The sequence below is a fragment of the Pelobates fuscus genome, chromosome 1 (genome assembly GCF_036172605.1).
Source record: "Pelobates fuscus isolate aPelFus1 chromosome 1, aPelFus1.pri, whole genome shotgun sequence".
Taxonomy (NCBI): domain Eukaryota; kingdom Metazoa; phylum Chordata; class Amphibia; order Anura; family Pelobatidae; genus Pelobates; species Pelobates fuscus.
This window is the reverse complement of record NC_086317.1, coordinates 126,203,014-126,216,194: the sequence shown is the minus strand read 5'-3', so window position 1 is coordinate 126,216,194 and position 13,181 is coordinate 126,203,014. Positions and strand designations below refer to the sequence as shown.

Here is a 13,181-nt window from a genome sequence, read left to right as displayed (position 1 = left end):
TGTCAACACATATTCTGGAAGGGATGTGAAATGAGAAGAAATTGCGAGGACACTTGGGAGGCTTAGCCAAAACTGACTATCGGGGTTATTCACTAGAGTAGAAATGGGGCAAAACCATCGGGCCATTTGAATTGCAAAATGCGGACACTATTTAGCCAATTTAATAATGTTTGAAATTGATAATTCAGGCCCTAGGTGGACCTAAATGAACTCCACAGGATGGCTGAAATACAGACCAAATGCTGCAAATCCAGCCACGTAAACTTGAAATACGGGCTTGGATTTATTTTTGAAATCCAAACCATTTGCCCAGTGGCAGCACAAGCTAAAAACTAAATAAAATATATAAATAAAAAAAGTCTATGGGGGTTATTAAGACTCCAAAATTACTATAATGGAGATTTTAAACCTCTATATGCTTCCATTTGCCATGTGTCTTACAGTGCTCTCTGACCAGGCAGCTTACTGCGACAAGCCCCCCATGAGTGAAAATTGATTAATTGTATTGCACCATTTTGTTTTTTGATCAATTGAATGTGAGGGATGGTAGCTATAATTATTTCCTTTAATTAAGAGAAAGTTAGAGGACTGGGAACACATAGTCACCTGGGGGAGTGTGGTAGAAATGGGGGGACATACTACTGGCATATCTTTTTGTAGATTTAATTAGTGCCCCCACCCATCACCCATAGGTCCTACCTCCTGATTATGACTATTAGGGACCACACTTGCTGCCAATGGGTGTTGGCCAGGTGGATGACATAACGTTCCCATCCTGAAAGTAATTTTAGGGCCCCTAACTACCGCCAATGGAGCCTCTGTCCACCACCCATTACTTTTTCTTTTTTTTTTTTTAAGTTTACAAAGTTTTACAAAACATTAAAATTCCAAGTGTAGTACAGAAATCAAAAGATATGGTGGGGAAATATATATTTTCTAACATCCTGTAAGCAAAAAAAATAATTTGTTTTTATTGCAATATAAACATTGTAATATAATAGAAGAAAGGTGCTTTGTGTTAAAAAAAAAAATGCGCTTAGAATAAAAGTATTTTGTGGTGCTTCTACACTATAGTGGGTTTCTCTCTTTCCCACATCAAGTGGTGTATATATAGTTAAACACCTACCCCTAAATGTGGAGCAACTGGTTTAGTTTGGTGTCCTAAAATGAAAAAAGATCTCTATTGTGCAGATCAATAATACAATTAAGACCCTGTATGATGTATTGATGGTTTAACTCACTTGGTTCTGAGCCAGATATGACAGGCTCAGGTCGTATTTGCAGTAGTGTACTCAGGTGACACAATCCCCCCTTCAGACACTATGATGTATACTCTCAGGGAGACAAAAGGTGAATAAAATAGGATATAATCCTCCTAGTGTTATACAGCAAAACTTCCAGGTTGTTTCATATATACCATAAATAACTGCTCATCTTTACTAGAGCCCAAGGAACCTGGTTCTAGGTGTGTTCGCTTATGTGTCTATATAGGTGGCACAGCCCTTCTTTTGGAAGCAGATAGTTTGGAGGCTTGATGGACCTTTGTATGAATCCATTTAGATTCTTGACAAGGTTAAAAATAACAAATAATAAAATACAGCGAAAATGCTTTAACGTCCTATGACTCTCATCCTTCCAAGACGCGTTTCGCCCGTCCATCGTGCTTTTTCAATCGGTAATGTGCTGCTTCCTCTTCCTGGTTTAAAAACCCTCCTCCTTCTTCCTCATTGGTTGATAGTGCGTTGATGTATCCAATCAAATTGGGAGGGGGGGGGGGGTGATTGTTCAGTTCTGTTTCCTATCTTCGTCCAATTGTGAATAAGAAGTGGCTGAACGTGTCTATTCACGTCACTTACTAGTTGCATTCCGCTATATTGATTAAGGGCAAATTCCCTCTTTCGACATTAACAAGATATACGTCATGCCGAGGTTCTTCTACTTATAAGATCAGAACTGACTACTATGTGCTTCATTGTGAGGACAAATGCTACACAATCTCCTCACAATATTTGCCAATTTCATAAGGCAGAACAAAGGAGAAAAAAATAAAAAAAAAATATATAAAAAATGATTGGTTACAATATATCTTGAATACCAAATGTCACAAGAAAATATGTGTATTGCAGGAAGAAATATATGGCCCGTGTAAAGGGTTATTTTACTGTTGTGATATTTATATATAAAAATATGGAAATACAAATATACATAAAAATACATTAAAAAAAATATATATGAACGTATATAGGTAAGTTATATAGTAATGAATTTAATTTAATTCCTTCCTATATTAAATACAAATAGACTGTAAAAACTATATAAAGAAAATGCATATGATAGATATAGGCTATAAAAAGTGGCAGATTTTGAAATCACTATTGAGTCCAAATGGTAATGAATTGGGATTGAATATCCATCTCATTTCTAGTTGGCCCATCTTTTTAATTAAATCCTCTCTTCTCCAACTTGTTTCAACTTTCTGAATCCCAATAAATTTTAGATGATTTGGATTACATTCATGTTTCAGTTTAGAGTGTGACAAGAGGCTATGTGTTTTCGAATCCTTTTTTAATATATTTCTTATATGTTCTTGTATTCTAGTATTTAGTGTTCTTGTAGTTCTTCCTACATATGCTAGGCCACAATTACAAACTATCAAGTAAATCACTTTCTTGGAATTACAAGTTATTAGTTATGTTTTTATAGCTTTCTTCAGTCATTTCTGGTATATATAAAACTACCTGGCATTTTTGCTGTATAACACTATGAGGATTATCTCCTATTTTTTCACCTTTTGTCTCCCTGAGAGTATACATCATAGTGTCTGAAAGGGGGGGGGGGGGGTTGTGTCACCTGAGTACACTACTGCAAATACAACCTGAGCCTGTCATATCTGGCTCAGAACAAGTTAAACCATCATCACATCATATAGGGTCTTAATTATATCATTGATCTGCACAATAGAGATCTTTTTTATATTTTTGGACACCAAACTAAACCTGCTGCTCCCCATTTAGGGGTAGGTGTTTTAATATATATATATATATATATATACACCACTTGATGTCCTCCACTCTATAGATTAGCGATTGTAATATAATATTTCAGAACAACTTGTGTAGGCTTATCCAATAAAACATTGAAGAAGATAAGCCTGTATGCAGCTCCCCAGCCAGTTAGACCACTGAACCCCTAGCGGAGCGTAAACCTAAAAAAACAAACACAACAAAAATAACCAAGTAATAAGGGTAGGGGATGAGAAGATATTTTAAAACTTATAGAGCAGAGCGCCACTCTTGTAGCAAATATATTTTGACTAAGGTTTTGACTAGCTCAAATTTGGAGAGGAGATTAGGTTAACATAAAGATAGAAGCTTAGGTTTTCGAGGGGGATACATACAGACATTCAACAACAATGCTGATAAATGGTATGTCTCCTCACCCAACCCGGAGTGCACCGGCAGGACACGTTGAAGAATTACACTTTTGATTTGGTACACTTTTTGACAAACTGGTTGTTTACCCAAATTACAAAGGTTCTGATAAAACCTAGCAAATGTGTTAGCAATATCTCTAGGACTGATAATTGCTTTTTCTTGTGCATTAATTAAAAATGGAGTCTTGGACATTACTGTCCTCTGTCTCAACTGTTGAGCTAGGAACACTCCCGCTCGCTTTGCTTTGTGCATATCAGCATAGTTTAACCTGTGGAGAATATAGCTTGTACCATAGTAAGCAGTCAATTTCTCTTTAACCTGTTTGATTTTTTTCTAAAAAAAATAAGGGGTTGGAGTGCGCTTATTCACTAGGGATAACTTTCAAAGTTGTTCAGCTTTCTGTTTTTTTCTGATAAGTTGTCAGTCAAATAAATAAACCCCACATGTAAGCCATAAGGGCCCACCATAGGGAGGATGGGTAGATCAGTGTCATTGATTTGAAAATAAGCAACAAGTTCCTTCTCCACCTCTTGTTTATTTTGAGAAGTAAGAAGAAAACTTTAATTTAGGTGCCAAGTACCAGTGCCTCTGTAGGGAAACTGCTCCTTTAAACTTTAGGTTATAGGCACATGGTCAGACCATATTATATTTCCTACTAAACAGGAACAAATATTTGTAAGAAGGCTTCAAGAGTCTATCTATTCGTGTGTAAGAATTGTGTACTATTGAGTGAAAAGTACAATATTTTCTTCTGGGTGGGTAACTTGCCAGGAGTCAAACAAATTTTACATTAACAACAACAATGGGTTAATCCCTTTGGCTTTAAGAGAGCAAGAAGTGGCATAGTCTGAGCCCCCTAGAGTGTTTGTGTGCTGTGAAACATCTAAAATTTATTTGGAGTCACCTCCAATGATCAAATTACCATAAGCTCCCTTAGAGATCAACTGTAGGTGGTAAAACCAGAAATTTGAGATCTATAAAACTAAAGGAGCACTATAGGGTCAAGAACACAAACGTGTATTCCTGACCCTATAGTATTAAAAGCACTATTTAGGTCCCTGACTCCCCATTGCCCCCCTTAAATATTGTAAGAAACTAATCAGCCCCCAACCAATCCACATCCTTGGCTGACATCATCAGAATTTATGATCTCAGCCAATCACAATGCTTTCCCATAGAATATATGTATTTGCAACAAAAAAAAAGGGTGAAATTAGAAATATTGGGAACCATAAAACTTATACACATACACACACACACACATATATATATATATTAGTGTCAAGGGACTAAGTAAATACAGGAGCCTCTGGATATCACTCCAGTGTTATATTCACCCGAGAGAACAAGACAATTTATAACTGGAATGCCTTGGTCCCCCAGGTAAATTAGAATAAAAACCTACCAAATGCAATTCAATTCAAAATAGTAAGAAATAGGTCTAATCAGGTAACACAAGTGTTTACCAGACAAAGGCAGAACCTAATAATGGAACATTTAATATGAACAAACAATAGACACAGTGTGTATAAAAAAAAAACAGTTGACAAACAAATTATTTACACAATTAAAAAGTAAAAAGGACAAAAAAACTGAAAAAAGTACTCACTTAGATGGTAAAATATGACAGTATTTTCTGCCTGGGGGGGGTCCCTGGCAAGGAAAGATGGTGTCTTAATCAAAATTGGCCCTTAATAACCACACTAAACATTTGCCCGTCAATTAGATTTATACCTCCTATATTCATCTCAGGTTTCTATGTTTGCCCAGAGGTGGTATAGGTGGAGGGGAAGGCGTACCTATAGAAATAATACGTGACCTCCCCCTTTGTGTTTCAGACCATCAGCAATCCAAATAGAAACTTTTGATTTCATCCCCTCTTTTGTACGTGCCACAGAAATAAAAATTGCATCTATGACTTTGAAGCCGTGGTAGCCATAGTTATACTCTTTTTGTAGGTGGTGCTTTTCCCATTTTAAATATGCACAAAGGGAATAATGATTATTCACATGTGGGCTGTTATTAATGTTTCTTTTGGATATGACACTGGAACACAATGGTCCTCTTGAATGGAAATGGTCAATGTCTTATCAAAAGGACCCACTATCTAAGAGGGGATATAGTTAGTTTAGTTGGTTTACATTGAAGTCAGACTTAGAGGCAACTCAAGTGTAACATTTCACACCTTGCAGAGGAGCTCTGAAATCACAGCTTCAAAAGAGGATTTTATGTTGTAAACCTTCTGACAAATATCACATTCATATATAATCAAATTAATTCCTTCTGACAGCTATCCTCTGCAATTAAATTGGCCATAACAGCTCTACCAGGTAGCCAATTCATGTAAGCACTAAATACATCACAACAATAGTGCAACAATACGGTGTTACATCTTGTAGGGAATAGTTTAGCAATAATAAGGGCTGTTTTCCCCAAGCAAAGAGAATTTCCTGGAAAAATTCTACATCTGCACCTGACTTCAGAGCTACTTCTAACACTATGCTCCTCTTGTGGGGCAAAATTAAACCCTTACAATGAAGGGAAAAGAAAGTGCATGGAATAACGATTTGCATTGTATATTAGCTTGATCTTAAACCTTTCAAAAAATATATAATTATGGCCCCAGCTGCTCACTTGCTCCAGTACACACTCCAACAGAAAATGCTAGCAGAATGCTTGGTTGTATAGGGAGAGGTATTAGCAATAGAAAGAGGGAAGTGCTCATGCCATTGTACAGAACACTGGTGAGACCTCACTTGGAGTATTGTACACAGTACTGGAGACCGTATAGCCAGAAGGATATTGATACTTAGAGAGAGTTCAGAGAAGGGCTACTAAACTGGTTCAAGGATTGCAGGATACAACTTACAAGGAAAGGTTAAAGGAACTTAACATGTATAGCTTGGAGGAAAGACGAGAGAGGGGATATGATAGAAACATTTAAATACATAAAGGGAATCAACACAGTAAAGGAGACTATATTTAAAAGAAGAAAAACTACCACAACAAGAGGACATAGTCTTAAATTAGAGGGACAAAGGTTTACAAATAATATCAGGAAGTATTACTTTACTGAGAGGGTAGTGGATGCATGGAATAGCCTTCCAGCTGAAGTGGTAGAGGTTAACACAGTAAAGGAGTTTAAGCATGCGTGGGATAGGCATAAGGCTATCCTAACTATAAGATAAGGCCAGGGACTAATAAAAGTATTTTGAAAATTGGACAGACTAAATGGGCTGAATGGTTCTTATCTGCCATCACATTAAATGTTTCTATGTTTCTACACACAGGCCCACATGCCCTCCACCTTTGACCTGTAACAAGGTTCCTAAACCATTACCATATAGGAAAGAAAGGAAAAACTGCAGAATTAACAGGTAGAGATGTCCCGAACAGTTCACCAGGAACTATTCGCCGGCGAACATAGCTTGTTCGCGGTCGCCGCGGCGGGCGAACATATGCGATGTTCGGTCCGCCCCCTATTCGTCATCATTGAGTAAACTTTGACCCTGTACCTCACAGTCAGCAGACACATTCCAGCCAATCAGCAGCAGACCCTCCCTCCCAGACCCTCTCACCTCCATGACGAATAGGGGGCGGACCAAACATCGCATATGTTCGCCCGCCGCGGCGACCGCGAACAAGCTATGTTCACCCGCCGCGGCGACCGCGAACAAGCTTTGTTCGCCGGCAAACAGTTCCCGGCGAACTGTTCGGGACATCTCTATTAGCAGGGCTTCTGTGTTTCTATTTGCTTTAGTATTATACAATCATGTTACAGTTCTGATGTCCACCCAGTGTGTGTCCTATTGGGACTCTATAGGCACCCAGACCATGTCATCTCAGTGAAGTGGTTTGGGTTCCATTTCCCTTTAATTTTAACCTTGAAAACATTGCCATTTTTATTGTGGGGTTTAAATAACCTAAGATTGCCAAACAAAAATATAAAGGATGCAGCTGGAGATCTACAGAAATACAGAACAATACAATAGCGAGTTCAGTTAATGTGTGCTGTGCTCAGTTACACTCACACAATGGAGACTTTTAAAATCGCCTTGGAGTGCGTCCCCTTAGATTGCTGGGGGGCTAATCCAGATCGCCAAGGGTGTGGGGTGGGGTCAAGGCCAAACACCGGTAAGGCCAATTACCATCTCCATGAATACTGTGCAGCACTGCCCCAGGAAGTACCTCCAAAGGCCATCTGAGGAGTGCAACTGGAGGTATCCCTACGCTTTATTTTAAATACTGCCTTTTTTTCTGAAAGGACAGTGTTTGCATGAAAATGCCTGCAGGAACTGACTATACTCATCAGAACAGCTACAATGAGCTGTAGTTGGTCTAATGACGATAGTGTCCCTTTAAGAGTTAAAGGTTTCTGCCTCATTAGATATTTTGTCTTTTTTTCTTAAAAGCAGGTGAATTGTTAATATAGGATTCAACTTAAAGATTTTCCTTGACGTGGTAGGTGAATCTACACTGTACTGGCCACAGGAGTGATAATAAAAACTTCAGTTATTTAAACGTGCAAAATGATTTGGTATAGTGCACAGATAACTTTATTTTTAGATAGACAGACACACACACTGAGCAACAGCTATCTGCTTATTTGGTGTATTTCATGCAGTAGGTGGAATGGAAAAGAGTTTGGTAGTTATTCGTATAAAGTAGGTTTTTCTTCTCTGGTGTTTAAATAGTTAAGCAACATATGTGGTTCAGAGAAATAAGCTTATCCTAGTGTGCTTTAGGAAGGATTTTTTTTTTTAAATGAGAGAAAAAGCATAGTGATTGAAATCATTTATGACAAGCAAACAAAAATTAAGAAAACAAGCACAAAACATTCTCAAGCTAGAAGGAATCAAAGAGTTGATGAAGGGATTTCTGACAAAGAATTCCTTAGAGAGCAAAGCAGACTCATTTATCAGCAACCTCAATTAACAAAACTGCTTTACTAAGTGTATGGAAAGATATTTTACAAGGCAATGTGTTCTCAAAGAATGTTTGTTTAATCAAGACCCAAGCACTTACATCTGATATTAAAGAACAGTATAAACCCACAAATTACACAAAGTTTGCTGATGCAACAGATGAGAGACGCGCACACACACACACACACACATTCATTCACACAACGCATTACCATTTGCATGCACCCCTATGGTAACAAAATAAACATGCAATTAAATACACAACTAATTAGAAGCATAGAATTATGGCGAAGTGAAGTGAAAACTGAATTGTAAAATTTAGGCTGAAATAGCTGTGAATCTAGCAGAAAAGGAGAATTTTGACAAATCATCTATTTTATAATCCAGTTTTTAATATCTCTGCTTAGTGATAAAATCTACAATGTCACACTCATTTTAAGTTTATATTTTATTTTTACTGCTGGGTGATGTCTCATCCTTAATAAAGCCGTTTTACTTTTTTCCACCATCCTGGGAGTCCTGTTTTTCATCTATTCTTCTGGAGCAACTGGAGGAAGATAAGAGCCCCCCATTACTACCGGGGGAGGCACCCTAGAGCGCTATCTTTCGTCTAATCTTGTGAGTGCATTTCATGAACACTTACCTACTATTTGAAACAGATTTACACTATGTATATTTATGTCTTTTAATTTTAGATTTCTCAGCCGTATCCCAAATATGTCTGGTTGTTCTATATTTTCCAGTCCGTTAAGTACCTCCTAACAGTCCAAGATTTAGGGATTATCCAATTGTGTCTAAGGTGTTTTTAGAAAAAGAAAAAAAAAACACTTTAGATGCAACAGGGTAATCCCTAAATCCTGGACAAGTAGGGGGTACTTCTTGAGGAATGCGTTGGGAACCCCTGATCTACATAGTAAACAAACATGCATTCCTGACACTATAGTACTGGCGTGGCTGTTTAGGTGACTGGCCTTGCTCTGAGCGCACTGAAAAGTTGTTTTAACTGGGTTTTTTTTCACACTGCACCAGTCTTGATGCAACTGGCCCCGTCTCGATGGCTAAGATCATCAATCTTGATGATCTCAGCCAATCCAATGCTTTCCCATAAAAAAGCATTGAGAGGCTATTGAAGATGCACAGTAAAACACTATGCTGCCCCATTCAGCATCTCCTTATAGAGATGCATTGAATCAGTGCATCTCTATTGGGAACATTCAGCGACTACATGCAGAGCGTGGGGATGCTGAATGCCAGTGCTGCACATTGTACAGCACTGAGGTAGGAAGCACCTCTAGTGGCCATCTAAGGAGTGGTCATCTAAGTATGGGCAATGCAAAGGTAAAGTTGCAAGCAACATATATATTATATGCATACATACATACATATACATATCCAATACATGAGAAAACACATATAGAATAATATACATGTAATGGATTATAGAATATGTGGGGAAAATGCCATTGTGACATTGTTTTCTTATCTGTAACTATTATTTGGTAAATTATTTATTAAATGTCCAACCAACATTTTCATTTTTGTTTCAAATAACCCCTTCACACTGGCACTTATTTATATACGACTGCCAGGCTATACAACCATACCCCGCAATTGTGTTTAAACGATAGCATCATTGCAAATTACATACAGTCTGAGAGCTCACAACTGAGCAGCATATGGAGCTGCGACAAGGCAAGCCTCTGAAGATGAATACACTAGCTCTCTGTATCCAACGCTGCAAGCCTGCCATTCAATATATCTGCAGCTCCTTATACACACACAAGGCAACCCTATTTTTTTTTTCACTAATGGTGTTAGTGGTGGCCTCATGTTTGAGTCTCGCCTAAGGCAAAGTCTAGAGCCGCCCCTATGTATTGTTTATTTTATGTCTCTACCAGCTTGTACACTAATCCTTGCACTGCAAAAATAAAGAATTTGAAAAAAAGTGTGTCTAGCCTTCTAAAATGACCGTACTTAAGCTGCATCTAACCCAAGTACGCTACTTCTCACAGTAACATATTAAGACTAATATTATAACAATATAGCTTCCTTATTCTACACCTAAGTAGTGATATAACAGTAGGCCATCTATGCTCATTTGAGAGTATTCATATTATGCCATCCTAACAGATTTGCGCACACTCACACCAGTGCATTTACATTTTCTTTGTTCATTTGGAATCCACATTCTATGGGAATTCCACAAACATCTACAGTGGTATTAATGCATCAAAGAATTACTGCCATAATGATTATATATTTACACCACTCACTCTTCACAGTACTAGAAAAAAGAATCGGATCCACCAACGTTGCACAGTGCCTCTGCAAATCATTTTCAAATAATGACAACTATGGATAGCAAAAAGTCTTGGTTCACCTAATTTGGTACCACTGGTTCACCACTACATAGTGTAGGTTCTTGTGAAAGGGGCTAACTAAAAGTATAACGGATGCACGCACCTCAGGGCTAGTATGGTACATACCTGTTAAATAGGCTTTTATTTATTATGACTTACCTGCCTCGATGCATTTTGGAGTTAAACAATACTTTGGTTTCTGGAAGCTAATAAGTCCTTGACTGACTGTAAAAAAAACACAAGACATACATTTTCATTAGCTCTTGTATAGCTGACATTAGCCAGAGTGCCACATTCTGTTAAAATACCTGATTTGTTCATAAAACTTCAGAACAAAGAACATTACCTTCTATGGCCATTGCCATGGATACATCTGTTTTTAATGTCCTGTTCATCTGTCGTACGTATGAGATATCAATTTACTGTTATAATCTAAACAAACTCATTCTCTCTCTAATTCTTTATCCTAGAGCATTAGCTGTTAATAGTTAACATAAGTACAATATGATTTCCCTGTAATGGAGACCCCAGACATTCCACTTGCATAATTATTTAAGAAGGGGAAGGCAAGCTAGTTCTTTTCATCTTCCAGCCATTAGAGTGATAATGCGATCAGAGAAGGTCATGGGATTTACAAATGTTCAGCTTTTCAAAAGTGTTTTTTGATCACTGAAGATTCTTTAACTTTCACCTAATAACCGTCTAAGCTATAGGTTTTCTGAAAAGCTGGCTGCATTCCTTCATATAGCAGCTCCATCCGGTCTGTAACACACTCTCCGTACATGTCTTAAATAAAAAAAGCTTTTAAAAGAAAGGAATCAGTCTTTTCTCAGTTTCTGATTAGCTTTGGGTGTTCAATGGTAATCCATTACAAAGGTTACCAGATATTTCCTATAACTCAAGAGCTAAATGATGGTACGTTAAAAAAAATCTGAACCATTTTTATGTTTAATTTACACAGTAAGCCTGGATACCAGGATATATTTGCACATCCAGAGTTTGCAATGCAGATTAATTAAAGAAGCACAGTGCAATGCCTGCTAAAGATACCACTGAAGGAATGTCATAGTAGGCATACATTCGTTACCTATTCATCTGCTTTGCATTTTTAAAGATCTGTATACAGCCCTCAGTTTGATCACAGCATACCGAGCATCTGACAGTCTGGGGTCGCTATAAATGGCCCCAACTGGCAGTGGAGAGCCCCAGATATCTCCCTGGTGTGGGCTGGGATTTACCCCTACTCACAACAAAACATTAGGACCTGTCAACAAGACCAGTATTGTTAAAATATACTGACATATCCTGACATTGTTAAGTAGTTAACGTGTCAATATGGCAATTATTGAGTGCTATTTGCTCTGATCTGAACAGCAATTCATCCAAATGTGGGCTGATCGAGTGATCGGTCGAATTCCTGAGCACTGAGCTGAAATGTACCCGAATCGTGAACCAACCAAAACACGCAATGGGCGAGTATGTTCGTTTTGGATTGTGATTTTGAATTTTGCACTGTAGCTGGCTTGAAGGAATCCTTTAATTCTTAAATCGACACATATGAATAATGTGCAAAAAATGAAATAACAAAAATGAAAAAAAAAATAAAAAAATTATCAATTGTAATTATAAAAAGAATTACTGTTTGCTGCTTCCAACAATGCTACATCTAGTGGCTGACTTCCTGACAGCAACTAGAGGCCCTTCCACTCCTACACCTAAGTGAAACATGGTCATGTGATCAAATTTCGCCACTAGAGAGCACTTGATTGGCACACCGCTGCATTTTGCCATGCATGCGCACTAGCCTCCAAATGTTTTGCTTTGGGGAAGCACTGGATTGGCTGACATCATCAATCTTAATAATCTCAGATGGGGTAGTGAAGCAGCAGGTGTGGCGAGGGCTTAAAGGTAAGTAAAGCTAATCTTTTAAACAGGCACAGTGGACTAAATATGGATATTAAAACTATAGCTTTTGTATTGGTCATGCTATAGTGTTCCTTTAACTGTTTGGTTTATCTCATTTGATACACTCATTGTATGTGGAAAACATGGTCATTAGCTTGTTTCCTAATATTGCATTCACTGTTTGAAATATTGCAAGATAAAGGATACCTGCTCAAAGGATAATCTTTAAAATCTTTCATCCCAACAGCCCCTGCCACTCCTGTAAAATATACTTCCGACACTGAATTTAACAGAAAATTCTTGTGTACAAAAAGTACTGCCACGGTGGCTTTCATCCAATTTAATGGAAGCAGATCGCACCTGAACACCTTTTGTTTCCAGCGTGGAAACTTTGGGATGCACAGCCCTAAAAGTACAACAGCTCTGCCAAGTTTGGGCGTGCCATCCAAACGCCCATGCACACTAGGACAACAGGCTGTTGCTAAATGCTAAAGGCTGCTGAAATAATCTCTTATGAGATAAAATGCCATGAATGTAATCCCAAGTGCAGCATAAAT

The 13,181-nt window shown here is 37.9% G+C and overlaps 1 protein-coding gene across 1 annotated transcript in view; it reads right to left on the bottom strand.

The window, feature by feature from the left end:
* Positions 1-13,181, bottom strand: part of PHEX (phosphate regulating endopeptidase X-linked) — a 231,325-nt gene that overhangs the window by 207,167 nt on the left and 10,977 nt on the right. The window contains exon 2 of the mRNA XM_063450262.1: positions 10,879-10,944. Coding sequence (XP_063306332.1) covers positions 10,879-10,944 — 66 coding nt within the window. The remainder of the gene's footprint in view (positions 1-10,878; positions 10,945-13,181) is intronic.